At 46.2% G+C, this 13,564-nt stretch overlaps 1 protein-coding gene across 2 annotated transcripts in view; it reads right to left on the reverse strand.

Moving 5' to 3' along the window:
* LOC122387710 (guanyl-specific ribonuclease pgl-1-like) overlaps positions 1–13,564 on the reverse strand; it is an 88,303-nt gene that overhangs the window by 22,688 nt on the left and 52,051 nt on the right. Inside the window, exon 1 of one of the 2 annotated variants that reach the window (XM_043378121.1) lies at positions 3,905–3,987. The exons of the other annotated variant lie outside the window; for it this stretch is intronic. Within the exon in view, the coding sequence (XP_043234056.1) occupies positions 3,905–3,913 (9 nt within the window). The 5' untranslated portion in view covers positions 3,914–3,987. Of the gene's footprint in view, positions 1–3,904; positions 3,988–13,564 lie in introns of those variants that run through there. 2 annotated transcript variants of the gene reach the window in all.

The raw sequence follows: 13,564 nt of genomic DNA on the forward strand, positions 1-13,564 counted from the left end.
CCAAAAGAGAATCACTAGCCAGCTATGGTGCAGCATAGCAAGACGCTCCTATACCAGCCCGCTATGTAGAGACTAGAGATTATTGCACCCTCAGCCATTTTAACGCGAAAAGTTTGGATCCGTCACTTCCAGCCAGGCTCTCAGGTCATAAACTGGAGTAAAGCAAAATGTCAACTCTGAACAGACATGCCACGCAACCGGCCCTCTTTTCAATATTATTAGCTTTCTGCAATCATCGTCTGACTCCATCTCGATCAAACGCAGCATCCGGTTTCTACAGGGGCGTTTGACTGACCGGCGACACAATAACCAAAAACAAAATCAAAGCTTCATGCACACATATGACATAAGTAAGAAACGGATGAAAAAGGCACAACCACGGCACAACTCTGCGCGGCAAACAACGGACAATGTCCCACGCAAGATCCCGCGTTTCTTCAGCGGCCTTGAACGGAATGAAAACATTACATTTCTTTTTTGGAGCTATTTGATGACGTCAAAAAATACGATACCCGTTTTAATGGTCAAAATCGAGACAATTACTCACAAAAGTGTTTACCCTGAAGCATTACAAATAAATACTTTTAAATATTTAAATGACATTGTTTTTTCAAACAAATCAATATTATTTGCTTACTTAAACGTCATATACAATGCTGAGATCACTACGGGGCTGTCTTAGAGTGTAGCTGCACTGGCAACCTTTAGGCTAGACTCCAGGGGTCATTATACCAGAACAACATGATTCTACCAGCCAGTAGTTCATTTTTCTACTAGATTGGTGCTACACTCAGCATTTAGGTGCCAGATTCAGAAAAAAGAGGAAGGCGTACCGATGAATAGGTGCCAGAAACAGCTAATTAAGGTCATTTTCCATGATTGGTGCTGGCATCCACCAAATAGGTGCTGAGGACCAATTTTGGGGCGAGTCAGCTTTTAGGTGCCAGAAATAGCTTTTCTGGGACGCAATTAAATGGCGTCCATTGTATTTTGTCTTGTTGAGACGCATCGACTGATATGCAACATGACCTTTCCCGGTCAGGTCATGACCTTAACCTGAGGTCAAATTTTCAAGTTGACCTTTCAAGGTCAAATTATAGTTCATTCGACGCGTATCGGTGAGGGGAACACGATTCTGGCAATAGAAATGTCGTGGCTTTTTGTAGTCGAAAGTTATTGTCGAAAAACACTTTTCGTAAAAACAGCTATTTTTGGAGTTTTTTCCCTCTGGAGGCTAAACCGTTGACCTGAGGTCAATATTGATAATGACCTTTTCAAAGGAAGAGTTCAAAAGCTATCGTTTGCTGTTCCGTGCGTTTTTCTAGCTACCATAGTTCCTGAGATAGCGGCATGTTTTCTGAAAAATATAATGACAATTGGCAAATTTTGACCTTTGATGACCTCTGGTGACCCCAACATTGCTCTAAGGTGAAAAATGACGGAAATACTTTCAAACGTACGCATTGAGAGCTATCGACTGCTTTTTACCGCGTCTTTCTAGCCCTCTTAGTTTTTGAGTTAGAGGTGGGTGGTAACATATGCCCCCCCCCCCCCCCCACTAGGGCGAAGTTGGCCGAGACCGCCACTGGGGCGCGGGTTAATCAGCTGGCAACCACCATCCATCGTCCTCGATGTAGTCGAACTTGGCGCACTCGGATAGTGTTCGAAATTTGTGACGCTTACTAGTTGCTATGGCGACCGGGCAGTACCTACGCTTTTCATTCGTCAACAAGTGCTCGCGGTCACACTTTTGAACACAGTCTTTATGCGTCAGCTTGTGTGACGCGTCATATCTGAAACATATTTCGTGAGGCTCCAAAACCATTCAATTCATCTCCTTCAAAAGAAGTGTTTTGTATTATTTTCGATACCTTTTTTGAGCTTAATTGCTAGTCCATTCATCGTATCTTGCGTGAGGATAGTCATCACTCGGGAACCAGTCGTTGAAAGCAAGAAACAACGACGAGGAGAAGGTCTTGTAAAAAGTCGCAGCGATTAGCATTAACCCGCGCCCTGCTGGGGGGGGTGTTTGAACACCCCCCCCCCCCTTGTGGTTTTTCGCGAATATCTCAAAAACGGCGGCGCGGAGCGCCGCCGTTTTTGGTACACCTTATCATACATCAATTCTACACATGTTGTGAAAATTTCAGACCAAGGTCATTCAAGGTCAGGTCACCAGGTCACTTGAAGTGACCTCACCTCATAAAAACTTTCAATGTCTGTCATAGCTACACCGAGTGACCGATCGCTTTGAAACTTTCAGCGATTGCTAAGAGCAATAGCATGTACAAAATGTATATCTCAGAATTTTGATATCGATGACCTAAGGTCAGGTCAATTTTGCGACCTCCCCATTATAAGTCAATGGGAGAAAATTGAAATGCGCCTCTTTTAGATGAAAGACATTATAAACACTCCCAAACACCGAATTACAAGTGGTTTAGACACACTGAACTTGAAAATGGTGTCCGTGACCCTTGTTTATGCCTTGAGGTCATCTTAGGTCACCAATGGTATCTAACAGTTTTTCGCAAATAACTTTTGATAGAGGCATGCTAGAGCGCTGAAAACGCCTTAGATGTGTTCAGCTCGACGATACGGATCGACTGATATGCAACATGACCCTTTCCGGTCAGGTCATGACCTTGACCTGAGGTCAAATTTTCAAGTTGACCTTTCAAGGTCAAGTCATAGTTCATTCGATGCGTCTTGACGAGAGGAACACGATGCCGGTAAAAGTAAGCTCGTACAAGGCTTGGGTCAAAAGTTATTGCAGAAAAACTGTTTTCGAAAAAATCGGCTATTTTTGCAGTTTTTGCCCCCTGCAGGCAAAACCGTTGACGTTAGGTCAAATCTGAGAGAATTACTCAGAAAGGGCGTTAATAGGGCTATCGAATGCGCTTTTCCGCGGCGCTGTAGCTCTATTGGTTCCCGAGTTATGCGTTGGCTTCTTGGAAATTTTCGACATTCGACCTGGAAATCGGCGAAATTTTGCCTTCAATGACCTCTGGTGACCTGACCTTTGACCTGACCAAAAAATTGACCGAAGTGATTTCGTCATTATTTTTTACGCTCTTTCGAACGCCGCCTTCCGCGTATCGCTACGTGGCCCAGGACCCGAGTTACAAGGGGGGGTGTTCAAACACCCCCCCCCCCAGCAGGGCGTGGAAATCCAGGACCCCCAGCAGGGCGCGGGTTAAATGACGAAAATATTTCTACCCCCCCCCCCCACCGCCTCAGGCGATCACGTGCCGTCACCCACCTGCATAATGCATATGGCCTATTCTGCAGCAACGCGGCACCTTCCGAAGTCGGGGTAGGGCCTCCAGCGGCTGGTATGGAGACGGATCGGGGTCTATTAGGGGCGGTCGCGTGGTGTGCGGCACTCAGAGGCAGTTATGGACCTCTATAACGGATTGCTTTTTCGAGCCTCTTAGAATCCACCAAGGACCGGAGTCCCAAGACACGACACCTCATTGTCAGCTACATGCACCTGCTGTGGCTAGAACCTTATATATCTACATATGTGCTTATTTGCTTACCTGTTTATTTTGATTTTTTTATCAGCTGATAAGTAACAAAAGATTGGTAGGGCTCAACAAACATTGGTAGGGCCAAAATAACATTGGTAGGGCTCGGGCCCTACCAGGCCTGTACAAAACGACGCCCCTGATGTTCGGCCAGTGCTTGAACACCGTATAGAGAGAGAAAAAAAACAACAACAACAAAAGCGGCAAGTCAGACAGCCCAGTGCAGTTGCTGTGATAGTAGTAAAGTCTCTTAAAAGCGCGACCACGGCCGCCCGCTCATACTTCAAGCTTTCTTTATCCACGACGACTTGCGTCTTTGCGCCTGGCGCTCGCTCGGATCTACAGTGACGTTTGCTGAGCTGCTACCGACTTACCTTGCTCATGTTGACGGCACGAAGAGGCAGTGAGTGAGGGGTACCGATCCTGGGCTTTATAAGACCGTCGGTCGCGGCGACGACCGCCCCCTTTGAATGGCGCGTGCGCGGGTGCCGCCCCGGGCCCACCTGAAGCCAGTCGGGTCACGTATGCCACGTGGTGGGAGCGAGGTCGGCGGTGGTGGCGTGTGCCAGCCACTGATTACATGGCGGCACCGACAGAGGCGCCGCGCGCGCACTAGCCCGTCTGCAACAGCGCCCATTGGTTGCGTTGCTGGATCATGAGTGCGTACATGTGTGTGTGTGGGGGGGGGGGTGAGCGTGTGTTTGTGTGGGAACGGGCAGGAGAGTCGAGGACAAAACGTGATTTTATACTCGGGCACCATGCATACCTACTGCCCGATCGAAAGTCTACATTAGCCGTTTTCACGATAGAACGATAGGCGTTATCACAAGTGTATTCGCGGCCATTGGGGCGACGTAAGAAAAGAAGAAACCAACTGGCCCCAAGAACTTTAAATTATCAGTTAGCATGCACCTTTCCTTGATGTGTAGAGAATTTGCCATTATTTGTTACAGAAAATTGCATTTAAAATCTTCCATTTATGCTTTCTTCATCGTTTGCACAATATGTTCTTTTACTAAGCTAGAAACACTAATTAGAAATAGTTCCCGCATCATCAAGAACCATAGGGAAGGCTTGAAGTGAATAAAATAATTTAAACGGTTTTGTAATCTATGTGAAGGCACTTCTAAAATTGCCTGTAGAAATATTGAAGGCAAAAGTTCAACTTTTTCACAAGACGGATGTCTATAAACCTATTTAACTTGTGACAACTCAGCCGGTATTTCGTCGCCTACAGCCCAGCTTTCCCTAGTGACCGATAGAGGCGCTGCTATCGATGTCCGCCCGTGCCGCCTAACGATAGCGGGTACCTAATAGATGCCTGTTTGGTCCTTTGATACCTCAGGAATTTCAGTAGCTTCCTTTGATGCCTCAGGAATTTTAGCACAGTAGAATCCGCTTAATAAATCCTCGGATAATAAATCCAGCCGCTTATTGTGGCCGCTTGAGCTGTTCACCGATTTTCTCTATAGATCCCATAGTTTATAAATCCGCTTTATAAATCCATGCACTCTGCTTAATAAAGCCACTTGGGAGTTTCGAAGTTGGCAGTGACGTCTCCCCACTCGAAATGTGCCATCCAACCCGCTCTGCAGCAGTTGGAGTTCTAAAAACAGAAGTTCAGGGCCATAGAGCGCAATCAACATGCACCTCAAAGAAATGTTCCCGGCAAAGCAGGCACGCTCGGCTGTTCCGCGTTGGCATAGCAGGCATGACTGGGAATGATCGTGGATGGATATGTTAGCTTAACCCGCGAGTTGCTGGGGGGGGGGGGCGTTAAACGCCCCCACTTTTTTCGCCGGGCCATAGCATAAAAACGGCGCGCCGCAGGCGCGCCACATTTTTGGTACCTGTAGGGAATTGATTGAAATTTATTGTGACAAAGTTTCAAAAAAATCGGTCGGAAAATTTTTGAGATGTCGAGGTTTTAGTGACGTCATGATTTCTGAGTTTTCGACCAAAAACGGCATATGTTCAAAAAATCATATAAATCACAGAACAGACATACAGACATGCCGTAAACGCCATTAGACTGCCAATACCATGAACAATGAAATGGCTATCTTTGATTATTGATTATCGTTCCGCATTTTCCAAAATCTTGCACTGAATCTTGGCAATTTCTCGTGACTACTTCACGACCATGATACATGCATTACTTAAATTGAACTTTTTTAGCCAAACACGTACTCATATGATAAAATGAATGTCACCATCGTGTTCTACGCCCCAAATTACCCATAAAACATGTGTCACAGGCTGCAAATATCAGTTTTTATTTTCGGGGATATGTGCCTGCCCGGTTGACCTGACCTTGACCCTGACCTATGCTTGACTGACCCCTGCATGGAGCTGACACTCTTGTAGGCCTTATATGATGGATTGTGCACCATTTTGACAGAGTTTATGACGAGAGGCGCCCATTGCGAAGTCCTGAAATCCATGCTACTGAAAGCCCGATTTCAGGTGTTTGACCTGACCTTGACCTGACCTGTGACCTCAAAATTCAACTTTAAAGTACGCATCTGAAGCGTCTCGTCGCGTTCTTTCGTTTGCCGCCTCGTGCGTTTCGCTGCGCCTATTGGTTCTCGAGTTATCGGCTGGGGGCGTTTAACGCCCCCCCCCCCCCCCAGCAAACGGTGGGTGGCGAAATACCCCAGCAACTGCCGGGTTAATTGGTGTGACAGCTGTGCAGTGTGCGCTGGTCACTTTCCGGGGCATTTCTGCGGTCTTTATAAATTAGGTTCCATTACGGAAGTTAAATTATAGGGGGTCTGGACCCCGCGACCCACCGATTGCGGAGCCCCTCGTCACTTTCATTGGAATAAGTAAGGCATTGGGGAATGCTAGCCTATACGCTTGTATTGCAAGGGAACGGAACGTGCAGCTGCAATGCATGTTTTTTTAAAGAAAATAAATGACTACGGTTAATGAAGCCACCGCTTAACAAATCCAAAACACCTTGCCACCAAGATGGATTAATTAAGCGGATTCCACTGTAGTTCTTTGTAGTAGGTTTTCTACCTTTCGAATAAGTGACCCGTTACTTTGCTGTTTTTCTACTAAATATTACATTGATTTATTTTATCTAAGGGTTTACCACTCACGTGAACCTAAAGCGTAAACATGTTTATCCTTCGCCCCAGTGCACAGTGGGGATTTTTCCGATCTAGCACGTATTTATTCGTAGAGGGCAAACCATAGGTAGAATTGTAGCCAGATTGTGCACAGATGTTGGCTGGTGTGTCCTGGTGAGAATTTTACCTGTAAATGTGCATAATCAACATAGTATAGGGGGTTCAATTGGACCCCCCGCTCAGCCGTTTGGCCCCTGATCAAGCTAGAGCTTCGCGGAAAAGTCAAGCGTGCTGCCTATGACGAAATGAGGCCGAATATATCCAATTTCAAAGTCCAAGGTCATAAGCTGATTTTCCAAGTCACTTTAATGACCCAACTAAAGTTGGGAAATCGAGACCTCTTGAAACTTCGCAAAGTTAGGGTGTTACGGGGTATTTTGGGGTGCTGATCACGAATTTCATGTTAGTTTTGATCACAGACGATGTCTTTATGCATTTAGGCGAGGTCGGGTCAGGTCAGGTTTGATCAATTAGTAGGCGTCCTGCCGGCCATCCATAGAAGTGTCACCTACTACTGATAGCTTCGTAACATGGAACGAAGGTACCAGAACTACTTCGTAAATATTCAAATGGCTGCTAAAATCGAAATCAGCACCAAAAACTACCCTAGAAACAAGTAAAACTCGAAAAAGTGAACCAAGGCCATCAAAAGGTCAATGACCTTGACTTGACCTTCACGTGACCTGGACACCCACCATTATGCATGGCACCAACATCATTTCACATATTTGAACGTTTAAAACCACAAAAAGACTGGAAACCACGGATAATGTGAGCTGGCATACGCCGAATCGCGATTCCGGCCAAACATGGTCTCGAGAAATATCCCACAGGTCAAAGGTCAGTTGGGTCAGCGTCATGAAATTTTTAGGTTAGATGTAAAATTGACGATCTCGAGGGTACCGAAAGTTTCGGCGCGATCGGCCGCTTTTTGCGCGAGTAATTTGCGGAAAACCATGGGGTTTTATCCGACCCCTTCCCCCTCCCCCTCCCCACAAGTGCGATGGTTAACCCGCGCCCTGCTGGGGGGGGGGGTGTTTGAACACCCCCCTTGTGGTTTTTCGCGAATATCTCAAAAACGGCGGCGCGGAGCGCCGCCGTTTTTTGGTCACCTTATCATACATCAATTCTACACATGTTGTGAAAATTTCAGACCAAGGTCATTCAAGGTCAGGTCACCAGGTCACTTGAAGTGACCTCACCTCATAAAAAGTTTCAATGTCTGTCATAGCTACACCGAGTGACCGATCGCTTTGAAACTTTCAGCGATTGCTAAGAGCAATAGCATGTACAAAATGTATATCTCAGAATTTTGATATCGATGACCTAAGGTCAGGTCAATTTTGCGACCTCCCCATTATAAGTCAATGGGAGAAAATTGAAATGCGCCTCTTTTGGACGAAAGACATTATAAACACTCCCAAACACTGAATTACAAGTGGTTTAGACACACTGAACATGGAAATGGTGTCCGTGACCCCTGTTTATGCCCTGAGGTCATCTAAGGTCACGAATGGTATCTAACAGTTTTTCGCAAATAACTGTTGATAGAGGCATGCTAGAGCGATGAAAACGCCTTAGATGTGTTCAGCTCGACGATACGGATCGACTGATATGCAACATGACCCTTTCCGGTCAGGTCATGACCTTGACCTGAGGTCAAATTTTCAAGGTGACCTTTCAAGGTCAAGTTATAGTTCATTCGATGCGTCTTGACGAGAGGAACACGATGCTGGTAAAAGTAAGCTCGTACAAGGCTTGGGTCAAAAGTTATTGCAGAAAAACTGTTTCCGAAAAAATCGGCTATTTTTGCAGTTTTTGCCCCCTGCAGGCAAAACCGTTGACGTTAGGTCAAATCTGAGAGAATTACTCAGAAAGGGCGTTAATAGGGCTATCGAATGCGCTTTTCCGCGGCGCTGTAGCTCTATTGGTTCCCGAGTTATGCGCTGGCTTCTTGGAAATTGTCGACATTCGACCTGGAAATCGGCGAAATTTTGCCTTCAATGACCTCTGGTGACCTGACCTTTGACCTGACCAAAAAATTGACCGAAGTGATTTCCTCATTATTTTTGACGCTCTTTCGAACGCCGCCTTCCGCGTATCGCTACGTGGCCCAGGAGCCGAGTTAGAAGGGGGGGTGTTCAAACACCCCCCCCCCAGCAGGGCGTGGAAATCCAGGACCCCCAGCCGGGCGCGGGTTAATAAGGTTACGGTATGTATAACTTACGCTTGTCATCCTATTCCTAATGAATGTGTCTCAGAAAATATGCATCAAATAAATCACGAAGTAAAATTATTCGCCTATGTCCGGAACATACCTATATCGTGCTGTTTGCCCTAGCGCTCCTCGAGTGGGGTGTTAAGATACTCTAATGTGAATATTCCGTGTTCAGGCAAGTTTCGGCAGCCAAACTAGGCGTTGTCTTGTGCAGGAAAAAGTGGCGAATTCGATAGGATATAATTCGATAGGATATATTTCGGAGTGGAAAAGTGTGGAGAACATTGTTGATTTCCTACATTTATTCAGAATACCATTCCTTCAATATGGTGTCTCTAAGGGTTTTTTTTGAAAAGGGCATTTTTGTGACCTTAGTAAGGTTGCGGCATACTTTCTGTTTGCCATTCCATTCCTAATAAAGGTGCCTTTCAGACGATATGCAACTTTAAGACCTCGCAAGATTAAAACTAACAGGACAGGACAATGAAATTGAGCTATACGTTCGGGCCTTGCTGAGCCCATTGAGAAATCACGCATGAGTGTGAACTTTGGGCGCATTTTTCCTAGTTTTGCTGTGGACATACAGATAAAACAATGCCATATATGAAAACTTCAGACACTTAGCCCTACTGACACAAAAAATAAACAAAAATCCAAAAAAGACTTTTTGAATTAACCCTAGAACGCCTGGGGGGGGGTTGTATCAACCCCCCCCCCCTGAGGTTTTTTCGAAGTGCACGCTAAACGGCTTGTCGTAGCGGGCTGAAATTTTCAATACCCTCTGGGGCAACCTTTGCGCATCTTTTGCCGAAAAAAATTGATCGGGTCATGTCAGGTCACGGAGTTATGACGTCATAAGAGGTACAGCCTCCGGCCGACAGTTACCAAACGTGTGCGCCGAATCCCTAGGTTTTCTGCCGGTGATACCCACATTGTTTGATGGATCATGATGAAACTTCCCATGCATGTTGGGGCAAGCATTGGCTATCGTGTGGTGCAAGAAAATTGACCGGGTCAGGTCAGGTCACGGAGTTATGACGTCATAAGAGGAACAGCGTCCGGTACTATTTTTGAAAAGCGCCCGAACCACTATTTTGCTAATTCTTGTCACCTCAATGGGAATATGCAGCAATATTAGCTTCTATAAGGAGCAAATGGACCTTCCAAATCCAAAAATACAATCAGATTTCAAAAATTTAAATTTTGATTTTTCGACTTTCTGCCGCCGACTGTGACCTTGCCGACTTCCGGCGCTCCCAACGCGCCATTTTTAGAGCTAGGGAAACGAAATACATACCAAACGATAGAGAATTGATCAAGGAACACGATAGTGAAGGTTTCAAGTCGATATCTCCCACCGTTTTGCCGCAATCGCCACGGAAAGTTGAAAAAAGTCTATTTTTCCGAAAATTTGACCTTTGACCGGTCAAAAGTAGGTCAAATGTTGACCTAGGACCAAAAAATATACCACCAATCGCGAGATCTCGTTGAGAGCAATCCGTTGTTTTTTCCGCTAAGCTCTACGACCTTCCGTTTCGAAACGCCAGGGGGGGTCGTAACAACCCCCCCTGGTCGTTCGTGTTATGAGAAATGGCCTGGTCGTGCGAGGGTTAAGAGGCGCTAGATCGGAAAAATCCCCACTGTGCAGTGGGGGGGGGCATATGTTACCACCCTGCCGCGTTTTTTGAGTTTCAATAAAAAAACGCGGCGCGTAGCGCCGCGTCGCTTGGAGTGGCTTTTTGTACATCAATTTCGGACAATGTGTGAAATTTTTGACCCCAGGTCATGTCAGGTCAGGTCACCAGGTCAAGTTAACTGACCAAGCCTAAAAAAGTTTGCAATCATGTCCAGCATCCTGCATTGTTTGTCAGAGAGGTTTCAAACTTAGTGGATTGCATGATGTTATGGGCGCCTATAACTTGTATATCTCGGATTTTTTATATCCGTGACCTAACGTCAGGTCAGTGGCGTGACGTGACCTTTCCATTATAAGTCAAAGGAGAAAAACGAAAATGCCTCTAGATCCGTGTGTACGCATAGAAACAGTCCAAATATTTCAGAATCACAATGATTTGGACCAACCATGACGACTAAGGTGTCGTTTTTGCTGATAGCCTCTAGAAAGGTCATCCGAGGTCATTTGAGGCTACAAACAGATTTTTGCCAATTACTCTCGATTGGAAAGACATAGAACGCTGGGGATGACCTCATTGTGTTCGTCTTACCGAGACGCATCGACTGATATGCAACATGACCTTTATCGGTCAGGTCATGGCCTTGACCTGAGGTCAAATTTCAAGTTGATATTTCAAGGTCAAATTATAGTTCATTCGACGCGTCTCGGCAAGAGGAACACGAATCTGGCAATAGAAATGTCGTGGCTCTTTTAAGTCAAAAGGTATTGTCGAAAAACACTTTTCGTAAAAACAGCTATTTTTGGAGTTTTCGCCCTCTGGAGGCTAAACCGTTGACCTGAGGTCAATTTTAATAAGGACCTTATCAAAAGAAGAGTTCAAAAGCTATCGATTACTTTGCCATGCGTTTTTCTAGCTATCATAGTTCCTGAGATAAACGCATGTTTTCTGAAAAATATAATGACACTTGGCATATTTTGACCTTTGATGACCTCCAGTGACCCCAATATTGCTCTAAGATGAAAAATGACAAAAAAATACTTTCAAACGTACGCATTGAGAGCTATTGACTGCTTTTTACCGCGTCTTTCTAGCCCTCTTAGTTTTTGAGTTAGAGGTGGGTGGACTGGTAACATATGCTCCCCCCCCACCCCACCACTAGGGCGAAGTTGGCCGAGACCGCCACTGGGGCGCGGGTTATGAAATTATCATATCTATATAATGCTAGTACAATGATGAGGAAATATACTGATCTACCAGCTGCGGGTGACCTAGCTCTCCCAATTCCACACCGGCTCGGCTTTGGAGCCGCAGCAGACGGCGTGAATCGTGCGTGTTGAGGGCGTCGTGTCGGAGCTAATTAAGTGATTTTTCTGCGGAACATGGTTTCTCAGCTGGCTCAGAAGATACCTATGGTATAAATGAGAATGGCAAGAATCGTTAGAGACAGGTTAAGTATTTGAAATTGTATCCTTTGTCATGAAAATCGTTGTTTTCATACCCACGTGGGCGACCTAGCGTCCATCGCGAAATTGGTAATTTTACGATCGCTGTCACCTATTACATATATTTCATGAGTATATTTTTGATAAATATTCATCTGCCGATTAAATTAACCCTCGCCCGTATTGGTGTTTTTCCAGCCGCGAACGTATAAGGGGGGGGGGGGTCCGTTGGACCCCCCCTTGCCGTTTCGCCCCTGATCGAGCTAGAGCTTCGCGGAAAAAACGAGCGTGTTGCCCGTGACGAGAGGAAGCCGACGATACCCAATTTTAAGGTCCTAGGTCATTGGTTGACCTTGCAGGTCAGGTCAATGACCCCAAAGGCGGGAAAATCGGGACCTGTTAGAACGTCGTAAAGTGTGGCTGCTAAGGGGTTTTTCGGGGTGCTGATCACGAATATCATGTTAGTTTTGATCACAGATGATGTCTTCATGTATTTAGGCCAGGTCGGGTCAGGTCAGGTCAGGTCAACCAGTAAGGGTATTCGTAGTAGGTGGCAACCGCCTCTGACAGCTTCGTAACATGTTACGAAGGCACCTAAACTACTTCGTAAATGTTCATATGGTTGCTAAATTTGAATTCAGCTCCAAAAACTGGACTAGAAACATGTACAACTCGAAAAAGTGAACCGAGGTCATCAAAGGTCAATGACCTGACCTGACCTTCAGGTGACCTTGACACCCACCCTAATGCATGGGGGCAACATCATATCACGTGTTTGAACGCTTGAAACCACGAAAAGACTGCAAACGCGCGGCTAATGCGAGCCGACATACGCCGAATCGCGATTCCAGCCAAACATGGTCTCGAAAAGTAGGTCACAGGTCAAAGGTCATTTGGGTCAGGGTCATGAAATTTTCAGGGTAGGTGTGAAATTGATGAACGCGAGGGTACTGAAAGTTTCGTCGCGATCGGCCGCTTTTTACGCGAGTTATTCGCGAAAAACCATGGGGGGGGTCCGTTCGACCCCCCCCCCTATACGGGCGAGGGTTAAACCTGTAACTTTCACAAATATACTTGCATAAAGTATAAACTCACGCCGGGCCGGTACACGGTACCATGGATGATATATTATTATCTCATCCATGACGGTACCAACCGCGCCGGGCCGAGGCCCGAGGGTGTATGAAACCCCCGCCCCCCCCCCCCCTAACTCGGCTTCTGGGCCACGTAGCCACACGGGGTAAACGGCATTCCAAAGGACCTCTGGTGACCTGACCTTTGACCTGACCTAAAAAATGACTGAAGTATTTCCGCCATTATTTTTACGCTCTTTGGAATGCCGTTTACCCCGTGTGGCTACGTGGCCCAGAAGCCGAGTTAGGGGGGGGGGGCGGGGGTTTCATACACCCTCGGGCCTCGGCCCGGCGCGGTTGGTACCGTCATGGATGAGATAATAATATATCATCCATGGTACCGTGTACCGGCCCGGCGTGAGTTTATACTTTATGCAAGTATATTTGTGAAAGTTACAGGTTTAACCCTCGCCCGTATGGGGGGGGTCGAACGGACCCCCCCCCCATGGTTTTTCGCGAATAACTCG

Source organism: Amphibalanus amphitrite, unplaced genomic scaffold (assembly GCF_019059575.1).
Source record: "Amphibalanus amphitrite isolate SeventyFive unplaced genomic scaffold, NRLGWU_Aamphi_draft 000295F_arrow, whole genome shotgun sequence".
Lineage (NCBI taxonomy): Eukaryota > Metazoa > Arthropoda > Thecostraca > Balanomorpha > Balanidae > Amphibalanus > Amphibalanus amphitrite.